This window comes from Mirounga leonina, unplaced genomic scaffold, assembly GCF_011800145.1.
Source record: "Mirounga leonina isolate KUSES-001 unplaced genomic scaffold, KU_Mleo_1.0 Mir_448, whole genome shotgun sequence".
Taxonomy (NCBI): Eukaryota; Metazoa; Chordata; class Mammalia; order Carnivora; family Phocidae; genus Mirounga; species Mirounga leonina.
Window position 1 is genome coordinate 1,269,548 of NW_023270758.1, and position 15,749 is coordinate 1,285,296.

Below are 15,749 nucleotides of genomic sequence, written 5' to 3' on the forward strand. Positions count from 1 at the left end.
CAACACACTTTTGATTACTGATTCTGCCTCTTTCCTAGTTAGTTATAGGACTATTCAGATTTTCTATTTCTTCTTCAATCAGTTTTGGCAAATTGTGTTTCTAGGAATTTGTCTGTTTCATCTAAGTTATCTAATTTGTTGGCATATACTTGTTCATCATATTCTCTTATAATCCCTCTTATTTCTGTAAAATTGTAGTAAATGTACCCACCTTTGTATCTGATTTTAGTAATTCAAGGCTTCTTTTTTTTTTTTTCTTTGTCAGTCTAGATAACAGGTTTGTCGGTTTTGTTGGTCTTTTCAAAGAACCAGCTAGTTTGGTTGATTTTTTAAATTAACTTTTTATTCTTTATTCTTTATTTTCTATTCTTTATTTCATTTATCTCTGCTCTAATCTTTATTATTTCCTTCTTTCTGCTAGCTTTGGGTTTAGTTTCTTCTTTTTCTTGTTCCTTAATGTGTTATTAGGTTATTGATTTGAGATTTTCTTCCTTTTTTTTTTTTTTAAAGATTTTATTTATTTATTTGAGAGAGAGCGAGAGAGAGCACATGAGAGGGGGAGGGCCAGAAGGAGAAGCAGACTCCCCGCTGAGCAGGGAGCCCGATGCGGGACTCGATCCTGGGACTCCAGGATCATGACGTGAGCCGAAGGCAGTTGCTTAACCAACTGAGCCACCCAGGCGCCCGAGATCTTCTTCCTTTTTAATGTATGTGTTTAAAGCTATAAATTTCCCTCTTAGTGTTGCTTTTGCTATATCCCGTAACTTTGGGGAAGTTGTGTTTTCATTTTCATTCCTCTCAGGGTCTTTTCTCATAAAATTTGAGTTTATTGATTTTATAGTTTTTAAACTTCCACCTTTTTTGGCCTTAGAGTTACCTAAGAATGGTCTTATATCTTGTTTTCATGTTTGTGCATATTTAAGTTATGTTATGATAAAAAAAAAAGCACTTGATCAACACAGGGGTGTCTCTGAGACCCCTCTCTAAATGTACTGTGTACATTTTTCCAGTTTTGTCCAAGAGATCAGTAGTGTATGAAACAGGAAAAAAAGACTCTTAGTGAATAAGTGAATCTATAATCTAAAAGGCCCTGGATACACTCTTCCTGGTCGTCCTTAGAATAAAAGATAAATCCATCTTTACCGAAGATCTGTGTCAAGGGGAGAGAGAGGTGGCTGTGGGCTCGTCTGCAAATCTGGCTAAATATCCTCCAACCCTGACTCGGTGAATTGCTGTTCTTTAATTCCATTTTGTTCCCCACCTCCCACACACTCCCAGTTTCTGCACTGTCATCCACACGATCCTTGCTGGCCAGTTTTGGGTGGCCATCTAAATACTACATGTGATAGATTTGAAAAGAGGCACTGGGCGCCAGTAATAGACATGAAGTAGCCAATTGTTTGGGACAAGTTGCAAGTTCTGCCAGTTACTTGGCTTTCTGAGCTTGTTCGAGTTTGGGGTAAGGACTGCTTGGGGCTTAAAGCTCTTGACTAGGCCACTTTCCAGCTGTTGGAGAGATTTCTCTGAGAGCAGTCCAGGAGACTGCTTCTTTTTTAAAAGGTATGCTCCTCTTTGGTCCTGTGTGCTAACGCAGATACCTCTCTCCCACTGTAGGTTTTCAAGAACCCCCACGAGGTGGTGACCGTGCTGCTGATTCAGACTCTGGGGACCTTGCTGCCCACTCTGCCCGACTGCCTCAGCTCCAGCGTGGAGAGGGCAGGGCCTGAGCTGGAGCTCCTCAAGCTGCTAGAGTTCTATGACACCACCACCCACTTTGCCAAGGGATTGGAGATGGCGCAGCTCCCCCACCCATGTAAACATTCCTTCTGGCTTGTCTTCACTTGCTCTTTTTGAAGCTTCTGGGGCCTGGGTTTGTCTGTCTTTTCAGATGACTGATTTCCATGCTTTTCCATGAAAGCATTGCCATTATGGAATTGGTTGTTGCCTAATGTATTAACCAAGCCCAGTGCTACCTAGGGGCTTTGCATGCTCTGGGGAAGTGATGGGCTCTTCAGCAGGGGCTTAGAATGTAAAAGAGGTAGCTGGGCATCGGTGGCCTTGAATTGGCAGCTGGTTACATTGGGAGGGTAGAGTCCTCTTCCCTTTGAGGCATCATAAAACCTCAGACAACTCAACCTAAAAAGTAAGTTGAAGAGAACAAATAGGTTAGAGGAGCTTTTTGATGGGGAATCGGCAAGTTTTTAAGGACAGAGAGGCTGTGTCAGGACTAAGGATGGTTACGGGGAACATGGGTATTCCCCAGCTATATCTGGGAGCAAAGCACTCCTAGTTCCCATTTAGGAAAACAGCAGTGGTATGTTACCTGTGTCTCCTGTAAGTTAAAAGCGTCATAAACTTTCAAGTAGCACCGATCTTGTGACGCATGCTGCTGTCAAATCAGGAAATCGCTTCAGGAAGCTTCTGCCATTTGGCTGCTATGTGTCACCAACTTGGTGTATTTAATAGTTATTCTCTTTAATTACATTTGCGTATAATTACTTCGTACATTCCAGGGAATGTGTTTATTGTTCGAGTTCCAGATGATTCATAGGTGTTTTGGCTCACTCATTCGGCAGGTCTCGGTTGTGGGAGAGGCTGAGGGGCTGTGGATAGCTTCCAGGGGACCAGGATGCGGTGTCCCAGGGGCTAGAGTGTAGGACATGCTCCCCGCTAGGGCAGAGTAGAATGAAGGTAGGGCAAAAGGCAGAAGGGCAGGTTGCCTTCCTCCCACTGGTGAAGGACATTCTTGAAGAAGAGAGAACCACCCTCCAAAGAATCAGACATAGAAGTGCTTTGTTAGCCAGCCATAGAAATTTAGATTTTTAAGGATTCCTATTGAAATTTTCAAAAAAGTATTTTTTTAAATCTAAAAATACAGAAGAATAAAAATGATTCACCACCTCAGCACTCAGAGAGAGCCTCTGGCAGCCTTCTATTTTCTCCCAGTAATTCAAATATAAATACACATTTTCCACAAATGGAAATAAATACATATATATATATAAAACCACTGTTAAAAATTCGGTGTATCTTCCCAAAATATCCTTATGTAGTAAGGATTTTTTTCCATTGTTTATCCAGTATATTGCAGATATATTTTCTAACTTTCTATTTTGCCTTTAACGTTTTTTCTATTTTAGTAATTAATGCATCACATGGCATAATTAGAAATATATTAAAGATTATGCAATAGAAAAACTAAATATTTAAGATAATTTAAGTTGATTTTATAATTAATAAACAATAGGTATTCATTATAGAAAAACCCAGAAAACACAAAGAAGGAAGGTCATTCTCCATCTCCCATCTTGAAACAGTATTTTGTGTTATATACGTGTACAGATTCTTTATGAATGAGAGTGTCTCTGTATCCTTAAATATATTTTTTTAAAGATTTTATTTATTTATTTGAGATAGAGCGAGAGCAAGAGAGAGCACGAACGGGGGTTGGGGGCAGAGGGGAAGGGAGAAGCAGACTCCCTGCTGAGCAGGAAGCCTGCCTAACCAGGGACTTGAACCTGGGGATCATGACCTGAGCCGAAGGCAGACGCTTAACTGACTGAGCCACCCAGCTGCTCCTTAAATATATTTTGTTAAAGATTTCATTTATTGGGGCACCTGGGTGGCTCAGTCGGTTAAGTGTTTGCCTTTGGCTTGGGTCATGGTTCCAGGGTCCTGGGATCAAGCCCCACGTCAGGCTCTGTGCTCAGCAGGGAGTCTGCTTGTCCCCGCCCCCCACCCCCATGCTCTTCCCCCCCCTTCCCTCTCTTTCTCAAAGAAATAAATAAAATCTTTTTTTTTTTTAGAAATAAATAAAATCTTAAAAAATATATTTTATTTATTTGAGAGAGAAAGAGAGAGAGCATGAGCAGGGGGAGGGGCAGAGGGAGAAGGAGACTCCCCACTGAGCAGGGAGCCTGACCTGGGGCTTGATCTCAGGACCCTGGGATCATGACCCAAGCAGAAGGCAGACATTTAACTGACTGAGCCACCCAGGTGCCCCTCCTTAAATATGTTTTTAATAGAGTATTTTGTTACTGTTATTAACTTTCCCAAATTTAATATTTACTCAGTAATGTCACCTAATATATGAATTTTTCCATTTGTTCCACAAAAGTTTTTTTTTTCCACAGAAGTCTTCATAGCTGCTTCCCCACCTCTGCCTCTCTTTAAGATCAGTTGATGCACAATGTACCTGGTTGTCTTGTCTCTTTAATCTCTTAATCTGTCTTTTGTCTTTCATGACACTGACCTCTTTGAAGAATACAGGGTAATTTTCTAGTAGAATGTCCCATATTCTGGAACTGTTTGATTCCTCAAGATTAAATTTAGATGAAATATTTTGGCAAGAATGCTACATTGATGATGGTGTGTATTTCCTGTGGCATCACATCAGGAGACACAATGTCCAGTCATTGGTGATGGTTGGATTAATCACTTGGTAGATGTATCCACTAGATCTCTCCATTATTACGGTACTTCTTCCTCTTTGTAATTAATAAGTAATCCTTGGGGTGCCTGGATGGCTCAGTCGGTTGAGTGTCTGCCTTTGGCTCAGGTTAAGGGTCCCGGGATGGAGCCTCACATCTGGCTTCTTGTTCAGCAGGGAGTCTGCTTCTCCCTCGGCTCCTCACCGCACCTGCTCTCTCCTCACTCTCTATCTCTCAAATAAATAAATAAAATCTTAAAAAAAAAAAAAAAAGTAATCCATGGGGTGATGCTTTGAGCCCATAGGAATATACTAATCCTCAAAAAACATTTACCCAGTGATTTCAGCATCTGTTGATAATCCTTGCCTGAATAAACTTTTACACTGCTGATTATAAAATGATGATTTCCTAATTCTCTCATTTCTTCTACATCTATTTACAGGCCTTCTTTTTTTTTTTTTTTAAAGATTTTATTTATTTATTTGACAGAGAGAGTCACAGCGAAAGAGGGAACACAAGCAGGGGGAGTGGGAGAGGGAGAAGCAGGCCCCCCCCACGAAGCAGGGAGCCCGATGTGGGGCTCGATCCCAGGACCCTGTGATCATGACCTGAGCCGAAGGCAGACGCTTAACGCCTGAGCCACCCAGGCACCCCATTACAGGGCTTCTTTTATAAAGAAGAGATTTCCCTTTCTTTCCTCACTTTTTTTTTTTAAAGTTTTATTTAAATATGTAATCTCTACATCCCATGTGGTGCTTGAACTCACAACCCTGAGATCAAGAGTCTCATGCTTCTCTGACTGAGCCAGCCTGGTGCCCCCTTTCCTCACTTTCATATCACTGTGAATTCATGGATTCTTTTTTTTACTCCTTGTGTTATGATTTGTTATTGCCACTATTCATTTTGATGCTTGAACTATTTCAAATTTGGTCAGTGGTTGCCCCTTTGGGCTGCCTCCTGGATCTTTTTGACATGTGCCCATCAGTCTTTGAGAGCTTTCTTGCTGTTTGGCACAAACTGTTCCAGGAACACATACCTTCCCTGTCTCAGACCTGTGTTTTGCCAAGGAGCCTGGTGTCTTCTAGTGGGAAATGGTATTAGAACAAGGTCTGGACACCGAGGGTACTCATTACTGCTGGGCTTCTAGGACCTTTTGTTGGACAGAGCTAGGAAATACATATTTCCAGTTTATACTTATTGTTCCAAATCAGATCCACCACCACAGATTTTTACCTTCTGCCTTCCCAGTTGTATTTCTGGTTTCCAGCTGTGTGTGTGTTTTATATGTATAGATGTCCAGTTATTTTTCATGACTGCTTTATGGATAGGTCACAACATGTTTAATTTATTCACTCAACTACAAATGGACGAGTGCTGGAATGCTGGATGCTGAGGTTGCTATGCCGAGCGAAACTAGACACTGTCCCTGCTGTTACCCAACATCTATTCCAGTGGGAGATAACCTAATGATCATAGTAATGGGTGTATAATTACAAAATGAGATGAGTACTTTGAAGAAAAGCCGAGTGGTTCTAGGAGCATATATGAGCCAACAAAGCTGATCGAGCCCGGTGACTTGAGCTGAGTGAGTCCTGGAAGAAAAATGGGTGGTGACCAGATCCCGGAGGATAAGGGAGAACAAGGTCCTTCCAGACAGAAGGATCGGCACGTGACCGGAAGGGAGCCTGGTGCTTCCGAGGAACTGGAGAGAAGGCTGGAGGCCAGGGGAATTGTGAAGGAGGAAAGGCTGGGGCAGTAATAAATAAAAAGAGCTGGCTTTTATGAAGTGTTACCACATGCTAGACACAGATTTTATGTAATCTCCACTAAGGCCTTATAAGATTGACGCCATTATTAACCTTAACTTATAGTTGAGGAAACAGGCATCCAAAGGTCTGTCATTGTACAAAGTCACGTAAGTAAGAGGCAGGGGAGCTTGGATAAAAGAGCCTTTGTGTTTCACTGCCTCCCTCTTTCACCTCCTGAGGTCAGCCCGCGTGGGTCCTTGCAGGCTAGAGAAGATTTTGGATTCCAGCTGATGCACTTAAAAGCTGATTAGGGGATCTGTCAGAAATATTACAGGAGGCAGCCTGAAGGGCAACCACTGACCAAATTCGAAATAATTTGAGCATCGAAATGAATAATGATAATAATGGATCATAACGCATGAATATAAAAAGAATCTATGAGTTTGTGGGGATTTTTATATTAAAGAGAGCAAGAAAGGAAAATTTGTTCTTTACAAGAGAAGGCCTACAAATAGATGTAGAAGAAACAAAAAGATTAGGAGATCAGCAGTGTAAAAGTTTATTTAGGCAAAGATTATCAATGCATGCTGAAGTCACTTGGGTGTAAGTGTTCAGCCTAGAAGCTGAATTGCTGTGTCCTGGAATATGCCCATTTCGATTTTTGATACAAACATGCTTTATATTTTTTTATGTAGTCGAATATAGGAATTTTTGGAATGCCTAGCGTATGAGGTATCCTGTCTCTAAAGTCCTGGAAAAGTGTTCTTCCTGCAGAGCCTTTTCTCTGTAGCACTTCTGGAACTGCATCTTGACTAGAGTTATCATTTGAAGGGATTCTTTTAGCCATGGTGGGTTGTGGGACGAAGGGAGCTGACGTCTTTGATAGTGCTCTAGACAAATTATACCCAGAGCCCAAATTCATCAAAATATTTACTGAAGTGATTGCTGCAGCTTCCACGAACAGCCAAAGCAGATCAACAAAAGGCAGTCACCCCTAAGATGAAACCGGAGAAGTTCCAGTAGAGTACCATTCACCCGTTGTTTTCCAGCAATTTCGGCCCCTTTGTTCATTATTGATTTTAATTTTTGATTCCCTCAAGATGAGCACAACCTGGTGAAAGTCACAGAACTGGTGGAGGCTGTGTATGCTCCGTACAAACCGTACCAGCTGAAGTACGGCGACCTGGAAGAGAAGAACGTCCTCATCCAGATCAGCGCGGTGCCGTTGGTAATGTCCCAGCACTGCCAGTGGCCAGGGAGGGGTCCTTTGGTTTGCCAGCCACAGGGAGGGGGGTGGGATGCACCGGAGAAAGTGCATAGATGGGGAACAGCTTCGCAAAAAAGAGGCTCTAAGTACCTGGTAGACTCTTGCAATCCAAGTGTAAAATGAGACCACGGATATGCTACTGATTTTCTATTTAAAATCTCAAATAAAGGTCCAGCAGAATGAGAGACTTAAATCTCTGGGGGGGATAAGTTGATGATCTCCCTGATTTAATGAATTCTTATTATGGCAGCCTTCGGTCTAAGGAACATCTGCAGATGGGCACAGGAGCCGAGCCTCCGTGGACGGTGCCCCAGGGGCAGGTTCGCTTGGGCGGGCCTCCACGGGCGAGGGAAGGCATTTCCGTTGCCAATATTAAGGTGATCTAGCATGACACGAGTTGATGTTAAAGAGCAGATCTCACACTAGTTAAACTCTGCCACCTCCTGCCATTTTTCAGTTTTCTAGCGACGTGCCTAGAAAGTCCGTTCCATTTCAGTTACATTCTTGCCCCTGAAGGAAGCATTTTCCTTTCCCTACATTCTTTTGGAGTGTTTGATACAGGGAATTTGAATTCTAGCTTTAGAGCCAGAGGAGAGATGCCATCTAATCACAGAAAAAGGGAAGAGATGAAAAATGTAGGGCTTTTCTGCCAGGGGTTGGTGTTTGTGATCTCATGGGCCATGTGGATGTCATCCCCTTGGCTTGGGCTCTGGGAGGGCTTTCGCAGCTTGGGACTGCGTTTCTGCCGCCTGACCACTGGTGAAGAGGTTTGGAGGTCTTCCCCATCTTAATGTTGTCTGTTCATCTGTTCTCGAGTCTGAGGCGGCTCTCGTTTGTCCGTATTCGCTGACCAGGAGCACGGCGAAGTCATTGACTGTGTGCAGGAGTTGAGCCACTCTGTGAACAAGCTCTTCAGTCTGGCTTCTGCAGCCGTCGACAGATGCATCAGATTCACCAACGGCCTGGGGACCTGTGGCTTGCTGTCAGCACTGAAATCCCTCTTTGCCAAGTAAGGCTGGGGTGTGGGGACAGGGCACACCGGAGGGTGCTGTCTGCCCCAGTTAAAAATGCATGTGTTCTGTGTTCCCGCTCTGAGCCCTGGAGAAGAATGTGTACCTGAACCCCAGGGGGGGGCAATCTTTTTTTTTTCTTTTCAAAATTTTTTGAAGGTTTTATTTATTTGAGAGAGAGACAGAAATAGCGAGAGAGAGCACAAGTGGGGAGGAGGGGGAGGAGAGGGAGAAGCAGGCTTGCCGCTGAGCTGGGAGCCCGACATGGGGCTCAATCCCAGGACCCTGGGATCATGACTTCAGCTGAAGGCAGACGCTTAACCCCGTGAGCCACCCAGGCATCCCCCAAGGGGTCGATCTTAAGGATCTTCCTCGCAGCACCATTAGTGATAGTGGAACATTTGAAGCAACCTGAATATCCATGAATTTGGCAATGGCTAAATAAGATACGGTCTATTCATACAAAGGAACTATGGCAGTTACAGCTTGAATTAGACCTGCACATATCCACACTGATGGATCTCAAAAACAGTGTCCAGTGAAAAAAAGGAAAGGAAATTGCAGAATATTATGTAGAGTCTAATACAATATGTAAAAAGAACATATAAAAAATAGGGCATATTTTCCATAGTGGGATTCAGCAAGCTTTTTCTGCAGAGGGCCACGTGGTAAGCATTTTAGGGTTTGTGGGCCTTCCAATCAATAGAGACTTTTGTAGATGACACATAAATGAATGGGTATGGCCGTATTCCAGGAAAGCTTTATTTAAAAAAAACCCAAAAGTACCAATCCCTGTTCTGGATCTTTTTTTATGCTTTAACATGCGTTATATATTCCTGTAGAATAGGGGTTGACAAACTCTAGCTCATGAGTCAAATCTGGCCTGCCTTCTGTTTTTGTAAATAAAGTTTTATTGGAACGCAGTCATGCCCCTTCACTTACCTTTGGTCTATGAAGGTAGAATCCAGTAGTTAGGACAGAACTTGCTCTTCACAAAGCCTAAAATATCTGGACCTTAACAGAAAGTTTTCTGAGCCCTGATGTGTGGAAGGTTAGGCCACGCACTCAAAACATCAGTTATCTTTGGGGAGGTGGGAAAGGACTAGGGTGGTGTTCATAGGGAATTTAGCTTTATTTGTTGTTTTCTGACTCTTAAAAAAGGAGGACATTTCTTGTGTAATTAAAAATATAAAATGAGAAAAATATTAACATGCCAAGTAAAGGAAGTCAGTCATAAAAGACCACATGTTATATGATTCTATCTGTGTGAAGTGTCCAAAACAGGCAAATCAATAGAAACAGAAAATAGACTGATGGTTACCTAGGGCTGAGGAGAGGTGGGCATTTGGAGGAGACGTGATGACTACCAAAAGGTACAGGGCTTCTTTTTTGGGTGATGAAAATGTTCTAAAGTTGATTGTGGTGATGGTCACACAGCTCTGTGACTACACTAAAAACCATTGAATTGTGCTCTTTAAATGGGTGAATTGTGCGGTGTGTGAATTACATTGCAACAGAGCTGATTAAAGAAAGAAAGGAAAGAAGAGGACATGAAGTTACGTTGAATTAGGAAAAAGGAAAAGCGAGCAAGCAGCATAGGCTGGAGTTTCTGACCTGTGCAGTCAAGGCGCCAGGGCCCTCAGGAGGTCAGAGCTCTAGTCTCCAGCTTATAGACAGATACATTCTTAGGCTCTCCAAAGACCTTCCCTTGGTAGCTTGTTCTAGATTGGAGTTACCCTCAGTCTCAAGAGATTTATTTTGCATTTTGTTTTAGAGAGAGAGAGTGTGCAAGCTTGGGGTGGGGTGAGGGGCAGCAGAAGGAGAGAGAGAATCTTAAGCAGGCTCCACACCCAGCACAGAGCCTGACTTGGGGCTTGATCCCATGACCCTGCAATCATGACCTGAGCTGAAATCAGGAGTCAGACACTTAACTGACTGAGCCACCCAGGCACCCCAGAAGAATTTTTTTTTTTTTTTTTTTTAAACAGAATGCTGTTTTCCTGTAGTAAATTCAGGGAGCTCTTGTCATTCCAGAAATGCTGGGCCGGCCCCTGGGAGCTCTCAGTCACCACGGTGGGCAGTCAGCACCATCAGAGGGCAGCTCACAGTGTAGGCCGTAGGGCTGCCAAGGACGCAGGCGCTGCTCTCAGGTGGAGGTGTGACCAGAGGGGCCCAGATGTGTTCCTGTAGAAGGAGACATATGAGCAACAAGTCTCACCAGACAGACTTGGCCACTTTCTGTCTCCACCACTAACCAGGATTTTGGGGATGGAAAGAAATTTTTTATTGAGATCTAAAAGTTTTATTATGAAATAACAAAAATAATGCATTAATTTTTTTAAAAATACATAAAGGTATAAAAAAGTGAAAGGTTTCCTCCCTTCCTGCCCACCCTTAGTCCTTCTGCTCAGAAATACCCACTTTTGAGCATTTTACGACGTTCAGCTCTTCCCTCTGTACTTTAAAAAAGTTTGTGTTTTTTTTAAAGATTTTATTTATTTGACAGAGAGAGACACAGCGAGAGAGGGAACACAAGCAGGGGGAGTGGGAGAGGGAGAAGCAGGCTTCCCGCCGAGCAGGGAGCCCGATGCGGGGCTCGATCCCAGGTCCCTGGGATCATGACCTGAGCCGAAGGCAGACGCTTAACGACTGAGCCACCCAGGCGCCCCTAAAAAAGATTTTTTATCAACCTTAACTATTGTATCTTGAGGAACTAGTGTTCTCTGAGGCTGTTCTCTCTCTTATCCCCTGCCCTTCTCCGTTCTTGTGAGTGATGTTTTTACTTCTAGTTCTTTTGTTGGTTATTTTGATTACTTCATTTGAAAAAATTACACAGATCTATATTAAAAATTCAAACTGTACAGAGGGGATGTGGCGAAACTAGGTCACCTTGAGAAGGGAAGATTTGGAAGCTACCCCAGCAGCTGCTGTCTATAAAATGAGGGCAATCAGTGTGAAGCTAACCCAAGCGGGGTTGAAGTGGGACACTGTTGAGTCATGGGGAGAACATTAGGGACGGCAGGATGGAGCACGCAGGGGAAGCAGGAACTTGAACTAGGGTGAGGCCATCGGGTATAGCAGGTGAGAGGAGGTTGCAGAATCGGGCTTTCCAGCTATGTCGGGAGTGTGGGCTCTGGGGTTGGAGGCCCCCGGGCACAGTACCGGCTGTGATGCTTACTGCTTGGGACCTCTTGGCATCCTGGTGTCTTCTCTGAGTCAAGTGATGATGCTCTCCCCATGGCAGTCGTGACTATTAAGTGAAAGCAGGTAATTAGAGCCCGCAACACAGTGACTCTTACGTGGTAGAGACACCCGGAATTGTTTATGGTGAGAGAATTGGAAGGATTGGGGACGAATGTGGTGAAAGTGTGATGTGATACACACTGTGTCTGAACAGGAACACCACCCCCCACCCCCGCCGCCCCCAGGTGCTCTGCTGCCCACTCCGCGTCCCGGGGACCCTGTCATGAGCTGCTCCCGAGCAGGTGCATCATCGGGTTGCACACTCTTCTAAGACACATTTGTCATAGTTGTGGGGTGGTGGCCCAGTTGTTTAACGTGACACTGAAGGACGATTATATTCCTCACCATGCCCCTGTCAGGTGGCCCTTGAGGCCCCTCCCCTCCCCCAAGGACCAATTCCTCCAAGAAAGCTGTCTTCAGGGCTGTGCCCTGGGGGGCACATCCCATTTTCCTCACTTAGAGCTAGTGGTTTGGGAAGGGGGAGAGGTCAGGCTTCTTGTGATGCACACCGATGTCCTAGGTTTTCAGGGAGCCTCGTGGTTTCCAGAGAACAAGACCCCCGCTCACCCATGTCCTCCTTACCACACCTTCCCAAGGACGTGCACACATTCGTTCATGTTCCAAGAACTGTACATCCTCAGAAACAACAACACCCCACATCAGCTTTCATTTTATACTTTTCAGAGAACTTTTTTGTATATTATTTCATTTTAGTTTTTAAAGATTTTATTTATTTGCAAGAGAGAGAGAGCATGCGTGAGAGGAGGGAGAGGGACAAACAGACTCCGCACTGAGTGCAGAGTGCAATGCAGGGCTCGATCTTATGACCCGGAGATAATGACCTGAGCTGAAACCAAGAGTCCGATGCTTAACCAACTGAGCCACCCAGAAACTCCTATTTCATTTATTTGATCATCACGACTCCCTGAGGCAATATAGAAGACCCCATTAATTAAGTCCATTTTAAAGATGAGGAAACAGGCCCAAAGACACCCAGACACTTTCTCAGAGCCCCAGCTCAAGTTCTGCATTCATCCAGAAACTTTCCAGGTGTCTCTTTTGTGCCCAGCTCTGTGCTAATTCCTGGGGACACTGTTATGAGTTACAAGGAGATAGTCCCTGTTCTCCCGGAGCTTCTAGTCTAGCACATTAAACACACACATGAAAAAGCGACGGACTTACACTTGTGCTGGGTGCTGTGAAGGAAAGCAGCTGGGGGACTGACTGGGGGAGCAAAGAGCAGCCTGAGGAGGAGGGGCTTCAGCTTCGAATCCAGTTTCACGTCCTGTGCCATTCAAGCTGGGCACTTGCCTGCCATGGAGCTTGGCTATTTAAATTGGGGGTGGGGGGAGCACCTGGGTGGCTCAGTCGGTTAAGCTGCTGCCTTCAGCTCAGGTCATGATCCCGGGGTCCTGGGATTGAGCCCCGCATCAGGCTCTCTACTCAGCGGGAAGCCTGCTTCTCCCTCTCCCTCTGCCTGCCTCTCTGCCTACTTGTTCTCTCTCTCTCTCTGTCAAATAAATGAATAAAATCTTAAAAAAAAAATAAAAAATAAAAAATAAATTGGGGGCGAGGGGGTAAGAATCCCACAAGAGTACCCTGGGCATCAGCGAGCTGCCTTACCTTGTGCTAGGTGATGGTTGGATATCTTAGTGGGACCATGACATGTCAGGACAGTTCTTTGGGCCGGGGAGTCATTTACCACCTGGTGGGTCACCAGAGTCTTTGTCTTAGTGGCTCTTCCCTTCTGTCTTGTCTTGAGCATCTCTCTTAAAGCTGTCCTTCCAGGTGAGAAAGATGGTCCAGCCATAAAGAGAAGACCCTTCTGTGGTCAGAGTTTACAAGTCGTCTGACTCCTCAGTGGGAGCCTCTAAAGATGCTCTCGAGGTCCTTAGCCCTTTGTCCAAAGCCACGTAATTCCAGGTGTCTTTAGAGCCGAGGACTTTACGATAACATCCCTGTCGGGGTTTTTTCTTTCCTCATAGGTACGTGTCCGATTTCACCAGTACTCTCCAGTCAATACGGAAGAAGTGCAAGCTCGATGATATTCCTCCCAACTCACTCTTTCAAGAAGATTGGACAGCTTTTCAGAACTCCATCAGGTAAAAATGAGGGCTGTAACTTAAATGTGTGCCCCATGTTGTAAGCAGAAACATGCATCATATAATATGTAAAAATGATAAATGTGTTTGTAAGGGGTTCTTTTTTTTTTTTCTCACTCCTTTTTTTTTTTTTAAAGCAAAAACTCTAAACTCTAAAAACAAGCCAATTAAAAACAACAACAACAATAGCAACCCAGAAAGACCCCCTCACTGCTAAAGCGTTTTAAAGTCTGTATGCACTCTTCATGTCCTTTGGTGACTTACATTTTTTTTATATTTGGTTTGAGATTTTTTTTCCCCTTAGCCTATAATTTTTCAGGCCTAAAATAACTTAGAGCTTATATTTTAGAAAATACACAGCTGATTGGATCCTATTTTTATTACTTTTTTTTAATTTTTAAATTTTTTAAAGTTTTTTTTTTAATATTTTATTTATTTGAGAGAGACAGAGATAGAGAGAGCTTGAGCAGGAAGAAGGGGGAGAAGCAGACACCCCGCAGAGCAGGGAGCCCGACATGGGGCTTGATCCTAGGACCCTGGGATCAGGACCTGAGCCAAAGGCAGACACTTAACCAGCTGAGCCACCCAGGCACCCCTAGTTTTTTGTTTTTTTTGTTTTTTTAAGTTATCTATACACTCAACATGGGTCTCAAACCCACAGGCCCAAGGTTAAGAGTCACACGTTCCACTGACTGAGCCAGCCAGGGACCCCAGATCCTGTTTTTAGATCTAAGCACAATACCACTAAGTGGTAAGGCAACATTATCTGCCTTGAAAAGGACCATGTTAGAGTTCCATAACAGAGATTGAGGTGACTCTCCCAAGTGTGGTTGACGGCCAGATCTTAGGGGTAGCCCCTGTGACCTGTGGGCCAGTAGATAGACCCCTGCTGCCCTAAGCCCTGAGCCCTGGTAAGAATGTGATCAGCAGTGGCCTGAGAAGGTTTGGCCCTTGAAAAGTCCAGCCAGAAAGTGCAGACTGCTGGCCTGTAGCCAGATCTGACCTAGGGACTTGATCACATCATTTACAAAATTTTGGGTTAGTTGTCAACATTTATAAACCAGATTTAACATAATCCAGATTTGTAACATCACCTAAACATTGGAAGCCCTAGGAGCAGTGGGTTCGCATCGTCTTCCCGGGGCTGATCGCTGAAGTCCCTGCCAGACTGGTGGTAGGTTCTCTGTGCCACTGTTTGTTCTCCTACTACCGTGTGGGGTAGCCGCTCTACTCTTAGGCTGAGATAAAAAGCAACCCAGAATTTCTTTTCCTTAAAACCATTCTTCATGGTTGTACATTCTGAAGAGGGATGTTGCCCTTCACCCACTTGCCTGACCCCTGGTCTAGGTCGTGTGTGCAGGGTGCCCATGACATTTGGAGTTCTTAGTATGGTGGTCCACGCCAGAGCATATCCAGACCCTCTGAGAGCTGTCTTTTTTTTTTTGTAAGGATTTTATTTATTCATTTTTAGAGAGAGTGAGAGAGCAACGGAAGGGGCAGAGGGGGAGGGAGAAGCAGACTCCACGCTGAGCATGGAGTCTGACTCCAGGCTCGATCCCATGACCCGGAGATCATGACTTGAACCGAAATCAGGAGTCAGACGCCCAATCAACTGAGCCACCCAGGCGCCCCTGAAAGCTGTCTTTAATCAGAGCAGATCCAGCACCTCCGAGGGCCATTTGGATAATCTCCTCATGGGCTCTGATCTGGACTTTTTTTTTTTTTGGATGAAATTTAATGTTCTAGATGCTAACTATATCCTCTGTCATCTGTGGTGGCTTGGTATACCAGAAAATACTATGTACAAGGTTATTCTGTTGCACCGAGGCAAGTGAAAAGTGGAATATTTCATTTTCTCATAAACCTTTCTTATGATGGAATGCCCAGACACCCTGGTGATGGATAGGCACTTTTAGAGAAGTTAAAAATTAACTAGACTTAAGATGTTT

At 44.2% G+C, this 15,749-nt stretch overlaps 1 protein-coding gene across 1 annotated transcript in view; it reads left to right on the forward strand.

The window, feature by feature from the left end:
- COG7 (component of oligomeric golgi complex 7) overlaps nt 1-15,749 on the forward strand; it is a 73,667-nt gene that overhangs the window by 29,576 nt on the left and 28,342 nt on the right. The window contains exons 7-10 of the mRNA XM_034988061.1: nt 1,615-1,813; nt 7,279-7,406; nt 8,300-8,454; nt 13,684-13,800. Coding sequence (XP_034843952.1) covers nt 1,615-1,813; nt 7,279-7,406; nt 8,300-8,454; nt 13,684-13,800 — 599 coding nt within the window. The remainder of the gene's footprint in view (nt 1-1,614; nt 1,814-7,278; nt 7,407-8,299; nt 8,455-13,683; nt 13,801-15,749) is intronic.